The 24241-nt window shown below is 39.3% G+C and overlaps 1 protein-coding gene across 10 annotated transcripts in view; it reads left to right on the forward strand.

The window, feature by feature from the left end:
• The first annotated feature begins 1089 nt into the window (after positions 1-1089).
• The window catches only part of Slc4a7 (solute carrier family 4 member 7), a 92219-nt gene continuing 69067 nt past the window's right edge, over positions 1090-24241 (forward strand). For 5 of the 10 annotated variants that reach the window (XM_027389363.2, XM_027389368.2, XM_027389370.2 and 2 more), the window contains exon 1: positions 1090-1315. In XM_027389363.2, the coding sequence (XP_027245164.1) occupies positions 1268-1315 (48 nt within the window). In that variant the 5' untranslated portion in view covers positions 1090-1267. The remainder of the gene's footprint in view (positions 1316-24241) is intronic. The other 5 variants (XM_027389364.2, XM_027389372.2, XM_027389374.2 and 2 more) reach the window with 1 other exon arrangement.

The raw sequence follows: 24241 nt of genomic DNA on the forward strand, positions 1-24241 counted from the left end.
TGGGGGGGACACAGTCAAAACACAGCAAACATACTTTGTAGTAATATGAGATTTAGAGATGAAACATATTTGCAAAATGTCACCATCTGTAATTGTATGTCTCTTCAAATGGTACTTATTAATGGAAGCACATCTGCTCTTGGACACATTAGTCACAGTCATGTGCCTGCCTACCCGCACCTCTCTGGGAAATTTAGAACAAAAGGGGGTCTAGGACTCAAAGCAGGAACAGCCATCCAGTACACTTTGCTATTTATTGTTGACAATGGGTTTTAACTAACATCCTGTTAAGGATGGGCAGGAGGTGTGCTCCTGACCTGCTGATAAATATTTCCTTCCATAGCCGGATTCAGCATTTCGCAACTCAACCCTTTATTGTCTTTATTTCTATCCTGAGAACCCTGTTAATAATGATAAGAAGCACACCACATGCCAAGCACCTTCACAGAGGGACAAATGTACTTAATCCTTCAACGACCTAGTGTGGTAGAGACCTTCATCACTTGGAAACTTGTCAGGTGCCCTATAGGGTGGACCCAATAGGGGAAGGGCCATGGTACTAGGCTAGTGCAGAGAGCACTGGAGGCAAGTGGCCCCTTTCACAGGGCCCATGATAAAGTTACGTCTAGGAGAAAAACTTGCAGAGGAGAATGAATCGGGCGTCGTCCTGTTTCCCTTCTGCCTGTAAAACACGTGGTGAGGAGTCCGCAGGGGTGGTGACCCCACTCCACTTCAAAAGTCTGTAGAACTTCCGATCTAAAAAACTGAGTTCCACTCCCAGCCTCGGTCAATTAAGCCTTTACAAAGAGGGGCGGGGCCTCTGGGAAACTGACCGTGGGGGCGGGGGCGAACAGAACCTCTTGAGTCTCTGATTGGCTAACACGAATGTCTGTCCACTTCTCCCTCCGCCCCATCTCCGAGCAGCCTAGCCACTGGAGGCGGTCGCTAGACGCTGGCCATAGTGCCAAACAGGCAGGGGGCTTGCCCCTAGGGGGCGTGCCGGGGCGCGCCCCGCCCCCGCCCGCCAGCCCCGCCCCCGCCCGCCTCCGACCCGCCCCGGCCCGGCGCGGCTGCCTCCTCCGCGCCGCGTCCTCTGGCTCCCTCAGTCCTCGCCGCACGCCGTTGCCTCTCTGCCTGAGGACGCCTCGCGCCCGCAGCCCGTTCCCGGCGCCGCCGCCGGCGCCGCTCTCCGCGGCCAGCGCTCCTCACAGGGTCGGCCGCCGCGTGCCTGTGTCGGCCGCGGCCTCACCGTGCCCCCGGGCGGGCCATGGAGGCAGACGGAGCCGGCGAGCAGATGAGACCGCTACTCACGAGGGTAAGGAGCGGGGAGGCCGAGGCCCGCAGACAAAGGCGGCGGCGCGGCGGGGCTGCCGGCGGCCTCTGTCGGCGGCCGCGCGCCGCCGTTGCCTTTGTGTGGCGGGGGTCGCGGGGGGTAGCAGCCCGAGGCCGGCCTGCAGCCCTCCCTCGCGGACGCCTCTCCCGAGGACGCGCGTGTCCGCCAGCCGCAGCGCCCGGCTCTCAGCCTCGCGGCGCGGTCGCGGTGTTCTCCCGCCGCGTGGATGCCGCGGTCCTTCAGCCCAGGCTGCTCTTCCCTCGCCCGGCAGCCTCGGGCGGACCGTCGGTGCCAGCGCTTTGTGGAGGGTTGGGTCGCAGGCCCAGGAGAAGGACCGTGTGACACGCGTGTCCTCCTCCGGGCCCCATAGAAAGAGAAAGGATCGCGTCACCAGCCCAGCAGACCCCGCTTTCCCGGTGACTCTAGCAAGCAACTTGGGTAGGGGTGGGCTTGCAAAAGTGGCGTTTTCATTTAGACGGGGGACAAGTGGCCCTTTCTCAAGAAACAGGGGTGCGTATGTGCCTCACAGTGGAGACTGACTTCTTTCATAGGCTATGACTCAAAGGATGGGGTGGTATTAATTTTCCTACTTGCAGTTTTTACTTTGACCAGCGAAAGGGGAGGGAAGGTTGCACAGATAAATTTTTCCAGTCTTTTAACAGCAAGGAAAACAGCTTTTCACTTTCTTTTTTTAAAGTAGAATTTTTCTTAAGGTTCCCCTTCTTACGTTAACTTTAAGATTATTGTGGAGGCCACAAGCAGTGGTCCTGCATCACTTCACCATATTCACATACAAGTTCTTTAAATATAAAGGGGAACTTGAGTGTGAAGACACTAAGTTTCCTCCTCAGTGGTTAAGGATGGGTATGATGGGTCACAGTGATGGCGAACTGGAAACTTAAGATTCTTTTTATGGTTTTTGAATGAACTGTTAAACAGCACTTTGTCCAAGAGTGTCTGTCAAATACACTGTTGCTAGTTCTTACCCTTATTTGCACATTTTCAGCGGAACAGTAAACAGTATCAGTTTTCAGAAAGCTGGGCAACAATGGTGTGTTCTCAAACACTGTCGAAAGGCCATTGCCATTCATTCACTCATTCACTCACTCATTCATTCATTCATTCATTCATTCATTCATTCATTCATTCATTCTGTGCAGTAAGTTACTAAAATTATTCTGTAGTGTCCAGAGTAGAGCCAGCTTTTTCCTAATAGAAGCTTCATTCGAAGGAGTGTGGGTGTGTCTTCAATGAAGGACAGGACAGGACAAACAGATGGCAATGAACTCTGTTCTGGTATTAGTGGCAGGATAGGAGTGTATTTAGGAAAATCATACTCCCTAAGTCTTTGAGAGAATAAAACCGCAATAGTAAATTTACAGAAAGTGATAATAGAAATAAAATTCAGCAAGCTTCCAGTCCAAAAGAAGCAGTGAAAATGGGCTGAAATGGTGGTGGGCACTTTGCTTTTTGAAAAGTGGAACACTGACAAAGTTAGAGCTGTCTATGCTTTGATAAGTGAAAGTAATAAAAGTGAAATACTCTGATGTTTGACAATTGCAACTTTTTTTTTTCTTGAGACAGGGACCACATTGTCCCTCAGGCAGGCCTCAAATTTGCTACAATGCTTCTGTCTCAGCCACACTGGAGCTAGGATCACAGGCATGAGCTACCATGCCCAACTCTCAGTTATAGTTGGGTGTTGGTGGCGTCAGCCTTTAATCCCAGCACGGGGGAGGCAGAGGCAGAGGCAGGCGGATCTCTGTGAATTCAAGGCCAGAGCGAGTGCCAGGATAGGCTCCAAAGCTACACAGAGAAACCCTGTCTCGAAAAACCAAAAAAAAAAAAAAAAAAAAAAAAAAAAAAAAAACCAAAAAACTCTCAGTTATAACTTTTTGCTCACAGCAGACTGTTTGAGCTAGGCAAAAGAGTATACTAAAATTGATATTTATGTACCACCTTAAGTTTATAATTATGCAAAAAATTGAGTGGTCATTAAGTTGGTGGTCATTTATATTACTCTGAAAATGAGATTCATCCCTTTTATAAATTAGTATCTAAGATTTCTTCTAGAATTATGATTTTCACTGATCATAGCATTGGGAGGAAAACTTTTTATTTATTTATTTATTAGTTCTAGTTAGGGAACAAGCTTGTTTCACATGTAAGTCCCTTCTCCCTCCCCTCAACCCCAACCCTCCTCCCCCACCCCCAGCCTACCCCCTCCACTTCATCCACCCACCACTCCCCAGGCAGGGTAGGGCCCTCAACCGGGGCTCTGCAACGTCCACCAAATCTTCCTGTGCTGGTCCTGGGCCCTTCCCCATGTGTCCAGAGCCAGAGTGTAACCCTTCACGTGGGATGGGCTCTCAAAGTTCCTTCTTGCACTAGGGAAAAATACTAATCCACCACCAGAGGCTCCCTGGAGTGCAGAGGCCTCCTTATTGACATCCATGGGGAGGATAATATTTCACATTATCTCTTGTTTTGAGGGTTTGAACTGGGTGAGGGAAAGCTCAAAAGTGCTAGGCTTTTGCCACCATGTCTTGCTTTGCAACTTTTGTTTCACTTTAATAAAAATGTCACAATTGTAGGTATCACTTAAAATTTATCAAAGTCTTATTTTTTAGTGTAGGGTAATTTGTTAGTCATATTTTCTAGTGTAGGCTACTGTTTCTCTAGTTTTAGCAAATAAGCTAAATGTCCCATGAAAAGGTTATCCCCCCTCCCCCAGACAGGGTTTCTCTGTGTCTTTGGAGGCTGTCTTGGAACTAGCTCTTGTAGACCAGGCTGGTCTCGAACTCACAGAGATCCAGTTGCCTCTGCCTCCGGAGTGCTCGGATTAAAGGTGTGAGCCACCAATGCCTGGCTGTTTTCTGTTTTTTGAGACAGGCTTTACTGTGTAGCCCCATCAAGCCTAGAACTTTTATTAGGTCAGGCTGTCCTTGAACTCACAAAGATCTACTCCATCACTACCCCCAGAGTACTGGAATTAAAGGCGCAAGACACCAACACCTGGCTGTTTGTTTTTTGACACAGCTGTTACAGCTCTGCAAAAAAGCACTGGCTGTCCTAGATCTCACTTTGTAGACCAAGTGGGCCTTGATCTCACACAGATCTCCTTTCTCTGCCTCCCTAGTCCTTGGATCAAAGGAGTGTGCCTTACCCACCTGGCTTTTTTTTTTGTTGTTTTGTTTCCCTGAGACTTATCTTCAATTCACCATATAGCCAGGACTGGCCTCAAAGTGCAGAAACCTCCTGTCTCAGCCTCAGACCCTGGGATTATAGGCATATTTCACCTCACCCAGCTTCATTTCATAGATATTAAGTGTCTCATGGATACTGGGTACTGGGAAAATAGAAATACAAGGTAGATGGAGTCCTGCCTTCAGTGAGTTTATTTTTGGCATGTTGGGAGAACACAGTGGTAGCCTTTACATTCCATTCGTGAATGCCAGTTAAAAGATTTCATGATTCTGTTAGAGATAGTTCTTGAAACATAGATATTAAGCTAAATGGAGTAAAACTCCAATAACCTAGCTTTTGTGAGTCTGTAAATAGCATCATTTTGGGGAACTGGGTTGCTATCAAAAATTTTAGGTATATGGCACCTCAGGCATATCACCAGAACTCCCATTAACCTTTTTTGGCTTACTTTTGGTAATTTGAGGCTATAGTTCATGGGTTTGTAACCGTAAAGGGAGAGGCAGTACACCTGTCACCTGTCCAAGTGAAACGAGACTTGGATTGGAAGATCATTGTGTCTGATACTAAGACCAGGCGATGTCTTTAAGGGAGGAGCCAACACAGCTTTTCTTTTGATAAACTAGCGTGGATCTTATACTAAACTCTTACTAGTTGAATAGGTTAAAATTGAAAGCCAAGGTACCCTTGGAGGAACCTAGTATACCATTTTAGTGGTGTGTGTTGTGCTAGCCAATATACATTTAAGTTTTGGTAGTTACTTGTCAACATCCTGTAATGGGTTGTTTTTCTTCCTCTTTCTCTCTTCTTTCTTACTCTATCTTACCACAAATAAGATCTTAAAGCAGATAGGATTTGCAGCTATACAAAGGGCTGTTTATGTAATGGAGTTTATGGGTTGTTTATTAAGGTTAATGCTATGGGTTAGTTATTCTTTTTGGTGTGTTTGTGTGTGTGTGTGTGTGTGTGTGTGTGTGTGTGTGTGTGTGTGTGTGTGTGTGTGTTTGTGTATGTAAGAGAGAGAGGGAGAGAACACTTGGAGGTCAGTTTCTGGTGTGGAAGTCAGTTCCAACTTACCATCCTCTGTTTCAACCTCCATACAGCTGGGGTAATAAAGACATACACTATTTTGCCCTCCTGCAGTTACCATTCTTGTGTACATTTAGTAATTTTCAGTTCTGAAGTATCGTGTATCAGTAAGAAAATTACTATAATTTTTATTAATAAAATATATACCTTCTTTATTTACTAGACAGTATCACATTTTGTTGAGATTTTAAGGATTTGGGAAAGTTTAGAGTTGTTGTGTTTTTGATGATGCTAAACCACCAAGTGGGGCTTCAATTGGCATTGAGATACAGGCTTTAGCAGTCCTGAGGGCTGGAAAACTAGAGAAATGCTAGGTTGGCCTATGACTGCTAGATTGGATTAGGAAATTTTGTGGTTATGATACAGGTTTGCATTTTGTCTGGAGCTGATACTATTTGAATTTTAATGCATTTAATGAAGCACCTTCTTTTTTTTTTTTTTTACCCCCACAGTATAGAAGTGAAGTTATAGCACATTTTCACAAAATGCATTAGTGTTTTAAATATCTTTTCTCTTTTGGGCAGAGAGTGTCATATGGACTAATGCCATTTGCTTCCCATTCTGTTCATATCTCTGGAGATCTTACTTGGCCTGTGGATTCCAAGATTGTATTACTTATTTTCTACTAGATTGCCTAGTCTGAGAAGTTAATTGTATATCACTTCTGATGAGGAACTTAAGGATGTATCTTTGAAAGTAGAGTCACATTCATAAGATGCACATTTCATTAGGAAGGAGTGCTGAATGGTTTCTAAAGCCAGAATGAGTAAATGGGAGGGTGCTAGAAATTTTTTCTTTGCAACCTTCTAGAACACAATAACTTGGTGTGTTTGTGCTGTGTATACTATTGTATATATGATTTCCCTACCTAATAATATTTATTTTTAAAATGTTCTCTTTGAGACAAGTCTTGCTATGTAATCCAGGATTACTTGGTACTCACTCTTCAGCTCAGGCTGGCCTTGAAATTTTTGTCTCCCTCTTGCCTCTGCCTTCAGAGTGCTGAGATTACAAGTGTGTGTCAGTACATTAACTTACTGGTATTCTTAATTTTGGGAAAATGCTAAAGGTATGCAGAATCTCTTTTGCTTTAAAAATCATTATATTCAATAAGAAAACGAATTAAATGCATGTAGAGTCTCTTTCTCTTGGGTCTTTCTGGTAGAACTGCAGATGCTTTTTTTTTTCTAGGAAGCTAGGAATTAAAGGGTCTTACTCTGTAACCCCATTTGGCCTGTATGGACCATGCTGTCCTTCAACTCACACAGGTCCTCTGCCTCCTGATTAAAGGCATGTATCACCATGCCCAGTAGAAACAATTTTTTTATGGAATAATTTTATACTTTGCCATGAAGATGTTATTTTGGTTTGGAAAATATCTTTCAAAACTAGCAGTTTTAAGTATTGGTATGGTTGGCTGGAGTTTGGGCAAAGAGGAGAGCAGGGAAGTGAGGGAGAAGACAAGTGTCAATAGACTAGAGGATATAAATTCCTGTGAACACCTTTAGGCAGATGTGGTAAATCAGGAGTGGAGCCCATTGGGGTTGGGTTTCAGCAATCCTCACCATCCTTCACACTTGGACACTCTCCCCCTCTGTCCCTCGTCCCACCCATCCTCTGTCCCCCAGGATCTTGCTATGTATTCTTGGTGCATCTGGAGAACAGGCTGGCCTTGAACTTCCATTGATCTTAACCCTGCCTCCAGAGTACTGGCATTACCACATGTCTCTGCTTTGATGTACATTTAAAACTAGATTTCTTTTCTCCTTGGTGTTCACATTTCCCCATTTAGATTAGATGCAGAACTAGTTTTTCTAGCAGTGACTCCTATCAAATGTGAAATTTATTGCATTCTAAGAACTAGAAGTTGGGTTCTTATGCAAACTTGTATTGCACTTAGCTAGCTACCTGGGAGTCTGAGGGGTTGCTTTAATCCAAGAGTCCAAGGTTATCGCAGGTAGTAAAGCCTATTTAAAAACAAAAAACAAAAAACAAAAAAACCTTGATTTTTATATACTATGAAATAAATTATAAAGATCAAATTTTTACTTTGTGAGAATGTAATTTATTTAAAATATGAAAAAAGAAACCTCTCTGATTACTGGTGCATTATAGTACAGCACTGTTTTTAAAATTGATTTAAAATAGAGGTGACTGGTGTGGCATTGGGGAATTCATGAATCACCCCCCCCAAAAAAAACAAAACTTGTTTCTATTTTTTTTTTTCTGGGAGAGATAGAAATAGCTTACATTGACATCTCAAAGGAGTCCAGAAGACTGATAAAGAACATGTCCTAAAAATTAACTCAGTTTGAGTACATGTCTTTAAAAGCTCATAGGCTTATAGTTTGCTTAAATAGTTGTTAGAGCTGGGCGTTGGTAGCACACACCTTTAATCCCAGCACTCAGGAGGCAGAGGCAGGCGGATCTCTGTGAGTTCCAGGCCAGCCTTGTCTCCAGAGCGAGTGCCACAGAGAAATCCTGTCTCGAAAAAAAAAAAAAAAAAAAAAAAAAAAAAAAAAAAAAAGTTAGAAAATTTTGCATCCACCCTGTAACATTCACTTTCAATTTGTTTCTCAGGATGTGAGGTCTGTTGGAGATTCTGTCAAAGAACTATTTGTAGCCAAATGAGTTTGAGCAATGTCACACATACTTTTCAGAAATTCATAATATATAACAATATATTAAAAGCTCTTGAGACATGCTGTAAGAAATAAATATATTAAACTTTGAAAGAATGCAGCCACATTTAGTGGTTTTTAGAGAACACGAGCACCAGATCACTAATGTATGACAGACCTTTAAAAAAGCAGGTCCTGTGACACCAGGTATGTAAACCTGTATAAGATAGACTTTTCTGTTTTAGTTACTGTATAGGAAAGATTGAAAGATGTACCACTTTAAAAGTTGCTTTTTAAGTCAGATGTTGTGGCTTAGTCTTGCAATCCTGCCATCTGGGAAACTGAGGCAAGCCAATTTCTGTGATTTGGGCTACATAAGAATATACCATCTTAAAAACAAAAACAAAAATATTTCGGAAGCAACCTCCTTGTATGGCATAGGTAGAGTAAATTCTGGGATATCCACTGTATGCCATCTGATGGTTGCTGAAGAGTGACTGACGAGTGGGGGTGGTTCTTTGGATTGTAGACTTGTCTGTGAGGCATTTTCTTGACTAATGATTTCTGTGGTAGGGTTCAGCTCACTGTAGGCAGTGTCACCCATGGTTAGGTGGTCCTGGGTTGTATAAAAAGTAAGTTGAGCAAACCATGGAGAGTAAGCCAAGTGGCATCTCCATGGCCTCTGTTTCAGTTCTTGACTGCAGGGGCCTGCCTGTGTTTCTCTTGATGACTGTAAGCTAAAGTAAACTCTATTCTCTCTAAGCTGTTTTGGTCATGGTTTTTAATCACAAGAGAAAGCAAGCTAAGACAGTGATGTATAACTAAAACTCTCTTCCTTTCTTTTTTTAAGAGGCTGACCTTAACCCTTAGATGGTCTTTTCTGACTCCCGAATGCTGTAATTACAGGTGTGCTACCATGCTGAGCTGGTGTATACACTTTCTTAAACCTAGATTTTCCCCTTGTGAGATACTTAACTTTCTATTGAAATTTATAATGTTTTAGGTTATTCTTAATATTTTAAGTTATTAAATGTTTTATGTTGTTTAAATTATGAATAAAATATTCATAATATTTTTAAGTTAAAGGGCTAGGGATATATGTGACTCAGTGGAAAAAACACCTCAGATGCTGAAGGGCCTGCAATTAGTTCTCCAACATCCTGAAAAATAAACTCAACAACAACAAAAAATTAATCCAGGTTTGCTGAAATTACAATGTCACAGTTGTGGGGAACACTGGTCACACTATGTTCTTGATTTTCCTACAGAGGGCACCATTTACCTTGAACTCCCTAGTAATCTGAATCATGTGTCCTTTATGTATTATACACACCATGTGTTGTAGCATCTATTACTTCCTAAAAAGGGAATTAGAACTCAGCCTATGAAAATGATTTTTATTAAATTAAGTTTTAAAACTTAACATTTAGGAAAAAGAAGATCATTTTTTTCCATCTCTTGAAGTTATTTTCTTTGCATTAAAGTATTTTTGTTTGTATTTGAATATAAGCCTTAGTGTGTTCAGAGATTATATAACCCTTTAGATAAAATAACAAACCCACTAAAGGTTCTTTTTTGTTATTTTTGAGATAGTGACTTGTTTTGTAGCCTAGGCTGGCCTTGAACTTGTACATAACCTCATTGAGTGTTGGGATAATAGTAAGTGCCCAGACTATTCAGGAATTCAGTACTTCTGCCTTCTTAATGTTGGGATTACAGTATGGCCACTTGAGCACTGTCCTTAGTTTAACTTGAGAGGTAAGGCTTTAAGTAGATGATAAGTATTGAACACCAGGAAAACAAATCAATTTTCACTAGTTTTAGATGTTTATAAATTTTTGGAAACTATGAATTTTACTTGTTTGCTACTCCTTCTGTGGTTTTTGTTTTATGGAAAGCATGGTTTTTTCTTGTACATAATTATAAAATAACTAATGACAAGAAGGATTTACAAGCTCAGATTAGATGACGACTGTTCCGTTGTTCTGGAAATGCTGAAATTGTGCTGTTTCTATCTTTAGAGTTACTATACAGTAGGAACCTTTGATGTTCCTCTGCTTTTACTTTTATTTGTGATTTGGGATTTGTGAACACTCTTTGTGACTGCAATTGCCATCTAGCCTCATAGTGTACACCTCAGTGGGGCCTTTTAGGACGAGTGAGTGCTCTTATCTACTCCCAGTTGTCAGGAGGACCTGTCTCAGGTATTTTTGCACATGTCCTACCTACAGGATAGTTTTCCTTGGGATTATTTTTGCATTTGGAAGACTTGGTCTCCCTTTTATTAAGAATTTGGTATTTTTTTCAGAATAAATATAGTGCTCATTCAACTTATTATTTTATCTAGCTGTTTAAATAGGGAATTTGAGAAATGATCATGATCACAAATTCTTACAAACTTTTTCAAAATAAGACAAAATTCAGAGGCAGCACAATCCAGGCATCACATTCACAGTTTCAGACAGTCTTCCTACCAGCAGATGGCTCCCAACACACCCTTGTATCCTCCTGCCTGCTGCAACTTTACGTGCTGGATTACAGGCACGTTGCTGGTTGCTGGTTGTTTGCATTCTACAACAATGCAGTGTTTTGACTAATCTTTTTAATTAAAAGCTATAGTCTTAACTGTATGCAGAAGGATCCAGAGTACAGACTCCGCTGAGAAAGCAGGAAACTAGAGCCAGTACAGACAGTGATTTCTGGTGGACCGGAGAAAGAAACACATGTCAGACATGAGAAAGTTAGAGGTAGCTCTTCCCTGAGCCCTTTTCCAGTTGTCCAGGAGTGTTTGGTCATCATTTCTTGGATCCCACAAAGAACTTTAGTGCTTTCAGAAGTCTGGGAAGTTTAAACAAGGTTTTGATACAGAAACCAAGAGAAGCCTGCTTCATAACCTCACAGAATTTCTGTTTTCTTACTGGGATGAGAAATACCAATTATGAAGTAGTAATATAAAACTTCACATTAAAGCATTACCAAATTGAGGTCAACTAGCCGGTCTTTACCAATTATAGCAAATGTTTGTTGCCTGCATTGGATATTTATTTCAACAACTCATATTCAAATGAAATACTTCATAATACAACAGTCTTCACGCTGAACAGAATATAAACTAAACTTTCAAGTGCATTTATTAATTTTAACAAATACTTGGTAAGATATTTTATTTAACATCCTCCAAAGTGCAGAGATCCCAAACATAATTTCCTGTATTTCCCATATTCTCTAGCAATACATATTTTTTGTAGATAAAAATAAGTGCCTGCTGACTGGGTCTGGTGGCGTAGACCTATAATCCCAAATATTGGGAAGCTGAGGCACTGGCTGAGTCTAGTAGCATAGACCTGTAATCCCAGCTATTGGGAGGCTAAACATCACAAGTTGAATCCCCACCTGGGATCCAGAGTGAGTTCAAGGCCACTCTGGACAACTGATTGATTACCCCATCTCATAACAAAAAGTAAAAAGGAGTCAGGGCTATAGCTCAGGACTAGTCTTTCCTAGCATGTGTGGGGCCCTAATGATAGTAACAAAATTAATACTTAGAGGAAATGAGATTAAACAAAACAAAAAACCAAGCTGGAGGTCATTGGACCAGAGATAAGGGTCTGGGTGATTTCTTGCACCTCCTTATATTTGTTCATAATGGCAAATTTTATGAGACTAAACAGACAAAGTTAAAGAATAAGAAAGGAAACAGAGCCAGGAAGATTGCCAGCTTGAGGCCAATCTGGGCTATATAATTAGTCTCTATCTCAAAAGAATACATAAAGAATAAAATGGAAGAATGGTATAATAAAGGGGAATTTTATAAAATCTTTGGGAGATGTGAATGTAGGTGAGGTTACTCATTTAGAAAAACAGGAACTATAAAACAGGTGCCTATTTCTAAGAAGTAATGAATAGAATTAATTTTATTCAACGTCAAACTTTATTCCCCTTTTCAATCAATTATCTAACAACATTTATCAAGGAGCAGACATAAAATATTCCAAGTCCTAGTTGTTAGTTTAGTATGTTCAAGTTTAAGATGTTCAAGTCTCTAAAATAAGTTGAGAATGATTGAGGTATTGGACAGCAAGGAAAAGCATACAACAGGGGGCTGAAAAGAGGGCTCAGTCACTCGATGTTGCTCTAAGCCCATTCATGGCAGCTATCAGCCCCCTGTAACTTCTGTTCTCAGGGATCTGATGCCTCTTCTGGCCTACCTGGGATCCAGGCATGCATGTGGTGCACAGATATAACATGTAGGTAAAACATGCATACACACAAATAAATAGCAAAGTAGACGACAGGCAGTGTTGGAGAAGGGGAGTAAGGTAGATCTTTGACTTGGGTTCTTTCTCAAGAGCTGTGGATGTTAAATGGGGGAACAGTCAGTAAAGTTTCCTCACACAGTTCTAGAGACAATTTCATGGAAGCTGGAATCCAATGAGAAAGTTACCACATTTTCCAGGCCAGTGAAGAGAGCTATGATGATTAGAAAAAGTAAAAGGAGAAGCAGGTTGCCTTAAGCTCCTTAGGCAGCTGAATCCACTGGATTTGTCACTTGGCTGAAATAATAGAAAAGCATTGGGCAATGGTCATATTTATGCTAAGCAGCCAAATGAGAGTGTCTTATTTACCAAGGTAAATGCAGAGAAGAGAATGTCATTTAGGTTGAGTTTAAGATGATTTTCTAGGCCTCATAATAGTTAATCTTTTGTTGTTTTGAGACAGGATCTTCCCTATGTAGCCCTGGCTATCTTGGTACTTTTTGTTTTTCAAGACAGAGTTTCTCTGTATTGCTTTGGAGCCTGTCCTGGAACTCTCTCTGTAGATCAGGCTGGCCTCAAACTCACAGAGATCTGCCTACCTTTGCCTCCTGAGTGCTAGGATTAAAGGCGTGTGCCACCAACTTCCGACCTGTCCTGGTACTTTTAATGACTTTTAATTAGCACTGGTTCTCCTGCTTCAGCTCCCATAGTGTTAGGATTATATAAATGCACTCCTGTCTTAGGATTCAGTGTATCTTAAACAAAACTTAGCACTTTGAGTTCTGCATGAGTTGCATTGCAAGACTCTGTCTCAAACCCAAAACAAGGAAGAGTGCAGAGACAAGAGCTGATAACTTTACAGTATGTTTAATAGGTCTGTGTGGATTACTCTAGAAGTGCTTTGGTCTTGACAGCCGTTTTCATATGTGAAAGTTCATTAGACTAAAGCCCGAACACTTGTTATGTACCATTTGGAAACACATAGATAAAAGTTTTTCAGCCTACTTTTACGTATTTTATTAAATATGTAGTTTATTAAAATGTATTTTATTAAAATAACGAGAGGAATACAGAATAGCATTTATGTGCATGTGTATTTCTGTGCCCTGGAAAACAAATATATTTAGTAAAACTCTTTAAGTTCAAGATGTGTTTAGGTAAGTTTTTGTGAAAGGATGGAGGCTTTGCTTTACATTGGATTATATACCTCTTCATACTGTTGCTGAAGAAGAACCACATAGATTCAAATTTTTTTTCCTTCAAGTTCTTTAAAATTAATATTACCTCATGGTTATTTCCAAAGCAGTGAATTTCATTGTTGGTGGACTTAAGGTATCTTTTTACTTTCCAGTGGACATGTGGCAGCATTTGCAGATATTTTAGCTTATCCTAACTTGGTGTGTGTGTGTGTGTGTGTGTTTGTGTGTGTGTGTGTGTGTGTGTGTGTGTGTGTGCATGCTTTTGACATCAGTTAAGACTAAATATGTGATGGCCTACCAGTTGTATGGCCTGCTAAAGCAAAGTAATGTGTAGACCAAAATATCATCAATGCTGAGATTTATTATCTCTGTTCCAAAGGATTTGATTCAAGAGTCATAGAGCCAAGAGAACAAAAGTGTCAAAAGAGGGAGGACAGAGTAAGTCTAACTCTGTTTGCTATATTAAGCCACACACGTATACACACACATCTATAGCCCAAGTTGGTCTTGAGCATGTTGCTGTCTTACATGTGGGGGTGATAAACATACATCACCATGCCCAACCATATTTTGACATTTTTTTTTACATGTGTGTGTCTGTATGTGTATGTATGTATATGTGTACATGTGTATAATGGGTGTGCATGCAGAGACCCAAAGTTGATGTCAGATGTCTTCCTTGATTGCTCTCCAGTTTCTTTATTGAGGCAAAGTCTTTTGCTAAACCCCAGTTGCCTTTGTGACTAGTCTGGCTACCCAGCTTGTCTCCCAGATCCCCTATCACTTCCTCTCTCCACTACTGGAATTGCAGGCAGCTGCTATGTCTGCCTGGCTTTATATAGCTCTTGGAATTTAAACTCAGGGCTTCACACTTTTGCAAAAAGCACACTATTCACTAAGTTGTCTCCCCAACCTGTATTTTGACTTTGTTGTTGTTGTTATTTTGTGTGTATGTGTCTGAATATGGGGTATGCTTATGTGTTTGTGCTTGTGTGTGTACATGGAAGGCAGAGGAAGGTGACATTGAGTTTACTTTTTCATTCCCTGAACCTGGAGCTGTATGTCATGCACACACTCTCAGCCACAGCTTCTAGGTTGGAAGCCAGCAAGCCCCAGTGATCATCCTTTCTTCACCCACCCTTCTTGGTATTGGGGCCTCAAGGATGCATTGAACATCTGGCTTGTTATGTGGTTGCTGGTATCTGAACTCTGGTCCTTGGGCTTGCTTACCAAGTGTTTTTAACCAGTGAACCATTAAGTTACCTCTCTAATCCCCTTTGACCTCTATTTTTATAATGTTTTATTTATTCTTTGGCAATTTCATACATATATACAATGTATTTTAATACCAGCTCCCCTCCAACTTTCTCTGGACCTTCCTAACACTTCTTCCTTCCTTTCACCTTCATGTCCTAGTTCTTTCTTCTTTTTGTTTTTTCCTTTTATAACCATTGAGTCTAATTAGTGCTGCCTGTCAGTACACGAGTGTGGGGCTTTCCACTTGAGCATCGGCAACATTCCAGAAGAAAAATGACTCTCCCTCTCCTGTTCCTCAGCTAGGGGTTGAATCTCATGAACCCTCTTCATCCATGCTGGAATACTAATTAACTTGCTGTTGTGCAGGTCTAGTTTGACATTTTAAACTTGTATGTGTGTGTGTGTGTATGTGTATATGTATGTATGCATGTGTGTTGGGGGATGTGTGTCTGAAGAGATCAGAAGAAGGCATCATCTCTTGGAGTTATAGTTACAGGCTATAAACCACCCAACATGAGTGCTGGGATTTGAACTTTGGTTCTCTGGAAGTGGACCAAAGTGCTCTTAACTCCTGAACCATTTGTATCCCCTAGTTTAAGTTATTAAAATTATATTTAAATGAGTTTGAGTTTGTCTTTACCAGGTTACCTTTTAATTTCTTATGTAAAATTTTCTACCTAAGTGTAGCCCAATATGATAACTGCATCTTTATGATTAAATATTGCTGTGTGACTTTTCTTGGGGTGATGTGAACAAATGTCTACTTCAGGTAGGACATGGATGACAGACCAAAGACATTATTCTACCAAGTCTAGGTTAGTGAACCAGTGAATGTATTGGGGTTACTTTCAGAGCTATAGGTGATGTATCACTCACAGCAGCTGAATCACTGAGAAAGGACAAAATTTATACCCCAGGAGCTCCCTCTTCAATTTGTAGGCAGCTTAGCCAACCTAGCAATCTGGATTAACCTTGATGATGGGCCTGGTGATTCTTATTACTTTGAACTGCTTGATGAGACCTATAGGTTTGGTTTACTTCCTGAGCCTGTAAATTTCTTTCAATTCTGAGGAAACAACTATTAGACAAATACTATAAACACTGTAATTAAATTGACATTTCTCAAAGCAAATGCAAATTGAATTTGTATTATTTTTGTCTTTGACATTTAAGTATGTAATAATATTATTTTTGTATTTGCAGTGCCGAGGTTTGAACCCAGGGCCTTCGGAATGTTAGTCAGCACCCCAACCTTACTTTTAAGAAAAAAATAGCCAGATATGGTGTATGGTGGTATACTCACTTGTACATATGTCAAAATATAGTTATAAACAAAATTCTTGAAATGCTATGGACATTTGATACAACTTTAAAAATGGCCTTGGGGATTTGTCTTTAACCTATATACAGCATAGGAAGATAATTTCCTATTTCTAATCAAAACCATTAGGAGATTGTCTTATGGTGAGGTCTGAATTTTGGTGGTAGTGAAACTGAAATGGTTACCTAAATTAAGCCATGTAAAGGAAGCAGTGTGGAGAATGTGGTCTGGCCTTGTGCTTATTGAAGTGTGTTGTAAATGAAGCAAGTCTTCATTTGGTTTACATGGATTTTTTTTTTTCTCTAACCATTTCCTTTCTGATTTATATGTAGAAATCAAATTAAGACCAAAATCCATGCTTATTATATTTATGTTGACCTACTACTGTGTTATCATTTTTGCTTTTTATGGTAATACTTTTAATATTATTAGCTGTTACTAATTACTAGTAGATTCTTTTAAAGATTTTATTTATTATGTATACAACATTCTGCTTCCATGTATATCTGCACACCAGAAGAGGGCACCAGATCTTATAACGGATGGTTGTGAGCCACCATGTGGTTGCTGGGAATTGAACTCAGGACCTCTGGAAGAGCAGTCAGTGCTTTTAACCTCTGAGCCATCTCTCCAGCCCCTAATTACTAGTAGATTTGAAGTATTGAAAAATAATTGAACATTTTTGTGGTTGAATAATTTATTTTCTGAGAATTCTCCCAAGAGATTTATGAGGAAATAGCATTATGTAGGACAGATAGTTACTTTGAGGATTGTAGGTGATGTGTTGGAACACTGTGGCTTCGACATTGGCTAGTCCTTGATTTGAATAGTTACTGAGTACCTAAAGAACTCTTGTGAAATGAGAATGTTTGAGTAGTCCATCAAAGAATGAGTAGTTTCTGGAGGTAGGACATGGTTTCTTAAATGGATATATGGATTCAGTGAGTGAATTTGTTTACTTGGGTCTGAGAACTGAACATGGGGCCTTTATATATGCTGATCACTTCTTTTATTGTTTTCACTCGTACAGCTGACAATGTGGCATATGGTAGATGTTTCCTCAAATATAAATTAAAAGAACCTTTTACTTCCAGTAAGACAATTGATGGTATTTTTTTGTTTGTTTGTTTTGTATTGTTTTTAACCAGCAGTAATAATCTGGGCTTTCAGGCAAAAGGGATTTTAAATTTGGTTCTACCAGCCTGACACTTAATATCTCTCAGTACTTGGTGTTAACCACACATGGTGATGGCTTTATTGACAAACCTGGGTTTTTATTTTTCTTACTATGACATGAAACCTGGCATTTAGAAAGACACTAATATTCAATGTGATACCTATTCAAATTACAAAACCAGAGAGGAGGCACTTGGGAAGTTGAGTAAGGAAGATTTCTGTGCTTCTAACATTCTAGTCTATAGAATACCTTGTTTCAAAAACTGAAAATTGGTTGGGGAGATTGTTCAATGGGTAACATGAATGATGTGCAAACATGAAGACCTGAGTTTGGGTCCCCTGCACCCACATAAAAACAAAGCTGGTGTTTACCTGTGACTCTTGTGCTGGTGTCCAGAGATGGCCAGATCTTTGGCAGGTCACTGTCCATCCACTCTATACAAAATGGCAAACCCCTTTTAATGAGGGAATTTGTTTCCCCACCGCTTATAGACACATATACCAAAACAGAAAAACAAGACAAGAATATGTACATACACAAGTGGGTTTTGATAACTGTATGTAGAACATTCACATGAAATTGTTTCAGATTTTGCAATGCAACTAACTTTTCAGAAATGACTTGAGTTGAATTAGTAATAAAGAGGAGTTTCCACTGTTAATTGAACAATATTTGTTCTGTATTATGGCGTACTATTATCATTCCCAGCATTTGGGAGACTGAGGCAGGAGGATTACAAGTTTGAGGCCAGCCTGGACTACATAGGGAGAACTAGTTTCAATCAAAAACACACTTATCCTCACTGAAATTTGGATTGCTTTGATATACTTATTTTCATTAATGTGTCACATAAGTTGCCATGCATTTATTGTTTTCTAAATAAACACTTTACTTTTTGAGTTTTAATTGTACTGTGGTAAAAGAACATGTAACTCTTAGTAACAAAAGCCTGTTGAAGTCTCCAGTAACAAGAGTATTATGGAAGGTCCAGATACTGGGCCTGTGCTGCTGGCTTTTGTCTTTCTTCAAGTTGTTAGAGATTATAATATGACTGTCAATTCTATTAGTAATATAGTTGGAGGTAATTTGGTATAAATTTAGTGGTCCTCAAAAACAAGTTCTCTCTGAATAAAAGCATTTAGGTTTTGCTGAAATTAAGTGACGAGCTTCCTGGTCACAGCTTATAGACATGTACACCAGAACAAAAAAGACAAGAATACATACACAAGTACAGTAAGGTACACACATACACTTAAATATCCACACACAGGATACTTAGGATATGCTCTCTTTGTTCTAATGTTGTTGAGAGACTTCTTTTAAATTGGTTGCTGTATTCTTTTAGTTCATCTTTCCTTTTCTTGCTTCCTTCCCTTTCTCTTCCCTACACTTTGTTTTAAAGATAAAGTTTCATGGTACCCTCCCTAGCTAGCCGTAAACTCACTCTGTAGTAGATGCTGGCCTTGAATTCTTGATCTTCTTGCCATCATCTCCCAAGTGCAGAGATTGCAGAAATACCTGGTTTCTTTCAGTATTTCTAAATGTGTTTGTTACACTCCAGATTTGGTTAGTGACCTGACCCTTTCTAAGTTGTAGTTATCAGCTTGGAAGATTAGGTAACATACAAGACAGTGATTGGCTGTGCCATAAAAGCAACTTAGAGGAGTTCATCTGTATAAAGCACAGTGACCTAAATCAGATGTGCCCTCACTGTCCCTGGACTCTTCTGGGGATTTACTGCACTGTCAAAAACAAGGTGTATCCTGTCAGTATTACTATGGAAAGATTTCGGCTGGCGAGGAAGTTACATGTAGGTATTACATGTTAGGTATTAGTTAGATTTGTGTTTTATTTACAGGTAAACTTTAATCTTTCTAAGCTTAATAATGTATCCTGGAGAAATGTGGGGCTCAATCAACACTGGCTTAGAATATGATCATCTTCTCTGTCCTTGGCTGTGGAACTTGTTTGCTGAAGAGTAATGCCTATGTAAAGTTAGGAAAATTGGCAGCATCTTCCCACTCTACAAAAGTTCTTTTCAAGGAAGGGCATATGGGAGGCTTGGAGGGAGGAAAAGGGAAGAGGGATGATGTAATTATACTATAATCTCAAAAACTAAAAGAAATAATTCAAAACAGTTATGTGGCTAAGATAGTTGGAAAGAAATCACATCATGGGAGTTAAAATATTTGGTAACTAAAATTACATGTTCAATAATCAGAAACTATGAGAGGTCTTACTTTTGGGTTATGATAGAAAATGCATTTCTAATGGTGCGCTCTTATGTCTATTTTAATACTGGATTTTGCAAACTTTGATGTCAAAAGCTCTTATACTAGCTTTATGGTACATTTTAAGTAATTTTGACAACATGATATTCTTCATGCTATGCCTTGTAATATAAGTCCCATATTCTGACAATTTGACCAAGTAAGGTATATGTTGTAAATGTTGCTTTTTCAGGCAAGAGAAATGACTAAGAGAAACTTTAGTTATAGCATGTAATTTTAGTAAAAAGATTTTATTTTTTTGGGGGGGCACTTGGGTTCTTATCTGTGAATTGCATTTTGACTTTGTACTGATTCTGGGTTCTTAAAATATAAATTGATCTGTTACATTTTTAAGTATAATGTTTAGAAGGGATCTTTTTGTTTTTTTGAGACAGGGTTTCTCTTTGGAGCCTATCCTGGCACTCACTGTGGAGACCAGGCTGGACTCGAACTCACAGAGATCCATCCACCTGCCTCTGCCTCCCAAGTGCTGGGATTAAAGGCATGTGCCACCAATGCCCGGCTAGAAGGGATCTTCTAAAAGATTTATTATTATTTTTTGTAGGTGTGTGTGTGTGTCTACATATGGTTGTGTACATGTGAGTGCAGGTACCTGTATCAGTTTCTGTGGAGCTACAGTTTCGAAGTGGTTGTTAGCCCCCATATGGTCCTCTGGGAGAGCAGTAAGTGCCCTTAACTGCTAAACTTCCTCTCTATTCCCCAGAAGGGATTAAAAAAAATTTATGTGCTTTGGTATTTTGCCTGCATGTATATCTGTGTAAAACTGTTGGATTCCCTGGAACTTAAGTTATACATAGTTGTGAACTGTCAAATGGGCTCTGGAAATTGAACCCAGGACCTCTGGAAGAACAGCCCTGAGCTGTATCTCCAGTTGCCCCCCCCCCCCCCCCGAAGGAATCTTTTAAGTTTTTAAAATTTTTTTACATTTTTAATTGTGACTTATACCTTGAGACAAATTGAACATTTGGCACATTAAAGAAAGAACTTTCCTGCCTGATATTGTGAAGAACAAACCTAATATGGTTACTGCCTTTGGTAATTTATTCTTCAGCCTGAAAGATAATTAAGTGATTCTATGGATTTGTTATTAAGTAGGAAATGCTGTATGTATGGCAAGTGACCTTGATCTGTAGTTTAGTGAATCAAGATTTCACATAAATGGCATTCAGGAGTCTTGGCTTTTTATTGTAGTTCTGTTACTGCAGTATGATTGAACAAACCACTTAAACTTTGTGAATTTCTTTCATCTTTTATATTAAAAGAAAGAACGAAAATTGAATTGGAGTCTGCAAAAGATACCTTATATCAGATTAGGTTTCAAGATCTACCATAAATGCATTTATTTATGTTCAGAGGTTTCTTTCAAAAACAGTGAAGATGACTCATCTTCTTATTATGTGATTATTAGTCAATAATAATATATATATCCTTTACTCATATATAGCTTTGTGCCAAACATATATGAACACACTTCTTTTACCATTTTAAAATCAGATTTGATGATTGTTTATAATACACATGAAGTTCTCATTAAAAACAACAACAAAAAAAGAAAATTAAATTGGAAAAAGCATATTCCATGTAGATCCCTGTATGGTCTCATTCGTCAGGGTTTCAAAAGATAATTCCTTTGCATCCAGATTTTCTTTCCTGGAGAGTCATGTTAACTAAACTAATAAATTGGAGAATTAAGTTGCCAGTTTTCACTCACTGACACTTGCCCCTGTTTTTGGTGTAATACTTAAATCATTCCTGAGTAAGGAAATGAGGTTTATTCTCCCTCCCTCCCACCCCCTCCCCTCCATGTTTTTGAGACATGACCTCATACTATAGCCAAATCTGGGTTGGAACTCTAGCAGTCCAGTTATCTCAGTCTCCCAGTTTTAGGGATTGCAGTTTAGGGCCATCACATCTGGTTTGTGGCACCTTGAAAACCATTCATTCAATCTTTGTAGACCTTCTCACATCCCACTCTGGTTTTCAATAATGAAGAGTAGTTATACAAGGTTTTGTGTTTTGTTTTTTGTGTTTTGTTTTGGTGTGTGTGTGTCTGTGTGTGTGTGTGTGTGTGTGTGTGTGTGTGTGTGTGTGTGTTGTGAGTGTGTTGTGTGATACAAGATCTCACTATATATACCTGGCTGACTAGAAGACCAGGCTGGCCTCAAATTTTGTGACAGTTCTCTCCCTTCTGTCTGATGGAATTATAGGAATGTACTACTGTATTTCTTTTTGTATCCCAGACTGTCCTGGAATATACTATATAGCCCAGGGTGGAACTTGTGATAATGGTTGGTCTTGGCTGCTCATGCTAGAATTAGACATGAGCCATTATTCTAGGCTAATGTCAGTAGTTTAAAAAAAAAATTAAAAATTTTTGTCTCTGTTAATTTGACTCCTAAGGTATTCCTGTGTCTTGGCAAGTCTGTATTTGTTAAATCTTGGAGCGAGTATATCTCCTTGTAAAAATAGTGAAATCTTTAGAGTTTAAAATTTCACACAGAATCCAAGTGAGTTTTTGAACTGGCTTGTGACAGTAATCCTGTGTCCCATGCCTAAACTCTCATTTTTGCTGAGGGCTTTTTCTTGCCGGTGTTTGCCTCATTCTTACTCCAGTTTTTCTGTCCTCATAATTTCTATTTCCTTACATTTACTTTTATTTCTCTTAGAGACTTTTTGTTCAGATTTGGATTGTCTTTAGTTAAAATTCAAATTTTAATTTTATTCTAGCATAATGTCATGGTATAAGAAAAGTCAGATACATAGATGAACAAGTCAGGTGTTGTGGGTCGTACCTGCTTCCCAGCACCCAGGAGGCTAAGATAGAAAGATTTCCTGGGCTGCATATGAATTCCAGTCCAGCCTGGGGTATAGATTGAGGTCCTGTATCAAAACAGACATGAAAAACATGGGGGAAGAAAAAGGAACCCAAATTATATCAGTATTCAGGTTTAATTCCTTCTACTCCTGAAGAGATTATTATACCCTATTTCTATATTGTGTAACATACTTTATTGGGACATTCCTTTCCTCAAGGAATCTTAAGTTGTTTTCAGCCTTTTCCTAGTACAAGCACTGTTGTAATAAATGACCTTGGATACCTGTTACTTCATGTACAGATCATTTAATCTCCTTCTGGAATAAGATAGCTGTGTGTCTTATAAATAATTAATATTATATTTTATGTTGTACCACAGTGGTATTTATGAATTAAAAAAAATTTAACACCAGAGCTGAATTAAGTTAAGATGAAATTGAGCCTGACTTGAATAGATATAATTTGAATTCTTTTTTATTCTTTGGTGTTTTTGGTTTTTCTTGTGACATGGCATTATTTACTTAGGTGGATGTTGCAAATTATATTATGTTAGTGTTATTCTTAGTTACTGTTGTCTTTAGTACTATGTTCTTAGAGGTAAAAATGTTGGAAGGGTATTTTCTATGTGAAAATTAAAATAATTGATAGTAAAGTGTTAATATTTAAAAATGTTATACAAGAGATGAAATGTTACTAGGACTGCTGGGCTCTGCTCATTAGTGAGTGTGTCCTCAGTGAGCAATTTCATGTTGCACATTATAAACATTTACTATGCACGTGGATTTTCATTTCAGCTTTTAAAAAGAACATACCTTTTGCATGGAGTATTGATTTCCTGTGTATCACATCTAAAAGCCATGCATTTAGGAGAAATTTTTACTTCTTTCAAATAACTAATGCCTTTGTTCTGGGCTTTCAGTCTGTGGTTACATGTGCCCTGTGTACTTTTGCTGTATTTTCTCCCATACAGCCAGATGGCCAGTTGAAACAGCCTATACAACACTGGCAGTTACAGCAGATGTTGTCTTTACTACTCGTGTTCACAGATGAAAAAAATGAGGAAAGAGAAATGTATTTGTTTCCTGTCCTCCTTTGGTCTGTTAGTGCTGTAAATTTTTGTTTGTTTTAAAGATAGGGTCCCATGTAGCCCAGGCAGGCCTTGAACTCCCTATGCAGCTTTAGATGACCCTTGAACTTCTGATTCTCCTACCTCTACCTTCCAAACTGGAACTACATCTAGTGTGTTCAGTGCTGGGAACTGAACCCAGTATTGTGTTCATGCTAGCTAATCACACTGATGCCTGAGCCACATACCTAGCCCTGTGTCTGTAATATTTTTATATTTAAAAGATTTTAACTTTAAGCCAGTTTTGGTGGCTTATAACTTTAATTCTAGCACTTGGGAGTTTGAGGATTATCATTAGTTCAAAGCTAGTTTGGGTTGCAGAGTTCAACAGCCTCCCCTTTAAATTTTAGGGCTGGAACAATTGCCTAACATATATAAGATCCTAGGTTCAGTCCTCAGAACTGTCAAAAACTTAATAATAAAACTAATTTTATTTTGTTATGCTAGTTACATTTGAGAACTGTAATAGCAACTAAATGATATTTGAACTTAGTTTTCCTTCAGACACATTTTTTTCTGAGCAGTTAATGCTTGGTGCAGATTCCATCAAAC

Source organism: Cricetulus griseus (genome assembly GCF_003668045.3).
Source record: "Cricetulus griseus strain 17A/GY chromosome 1 unlocalized genomic scaffold, alternate assembly CriGri-PICRH-1.0 chr1_1, whole genome shotgun sequence".
Lineage (NCBI taxonomy): Eukaryota > Metazoa > Chordata > Mammalia > Rodentia > Cricetidae > Cricetulus > Cricetulus griseus.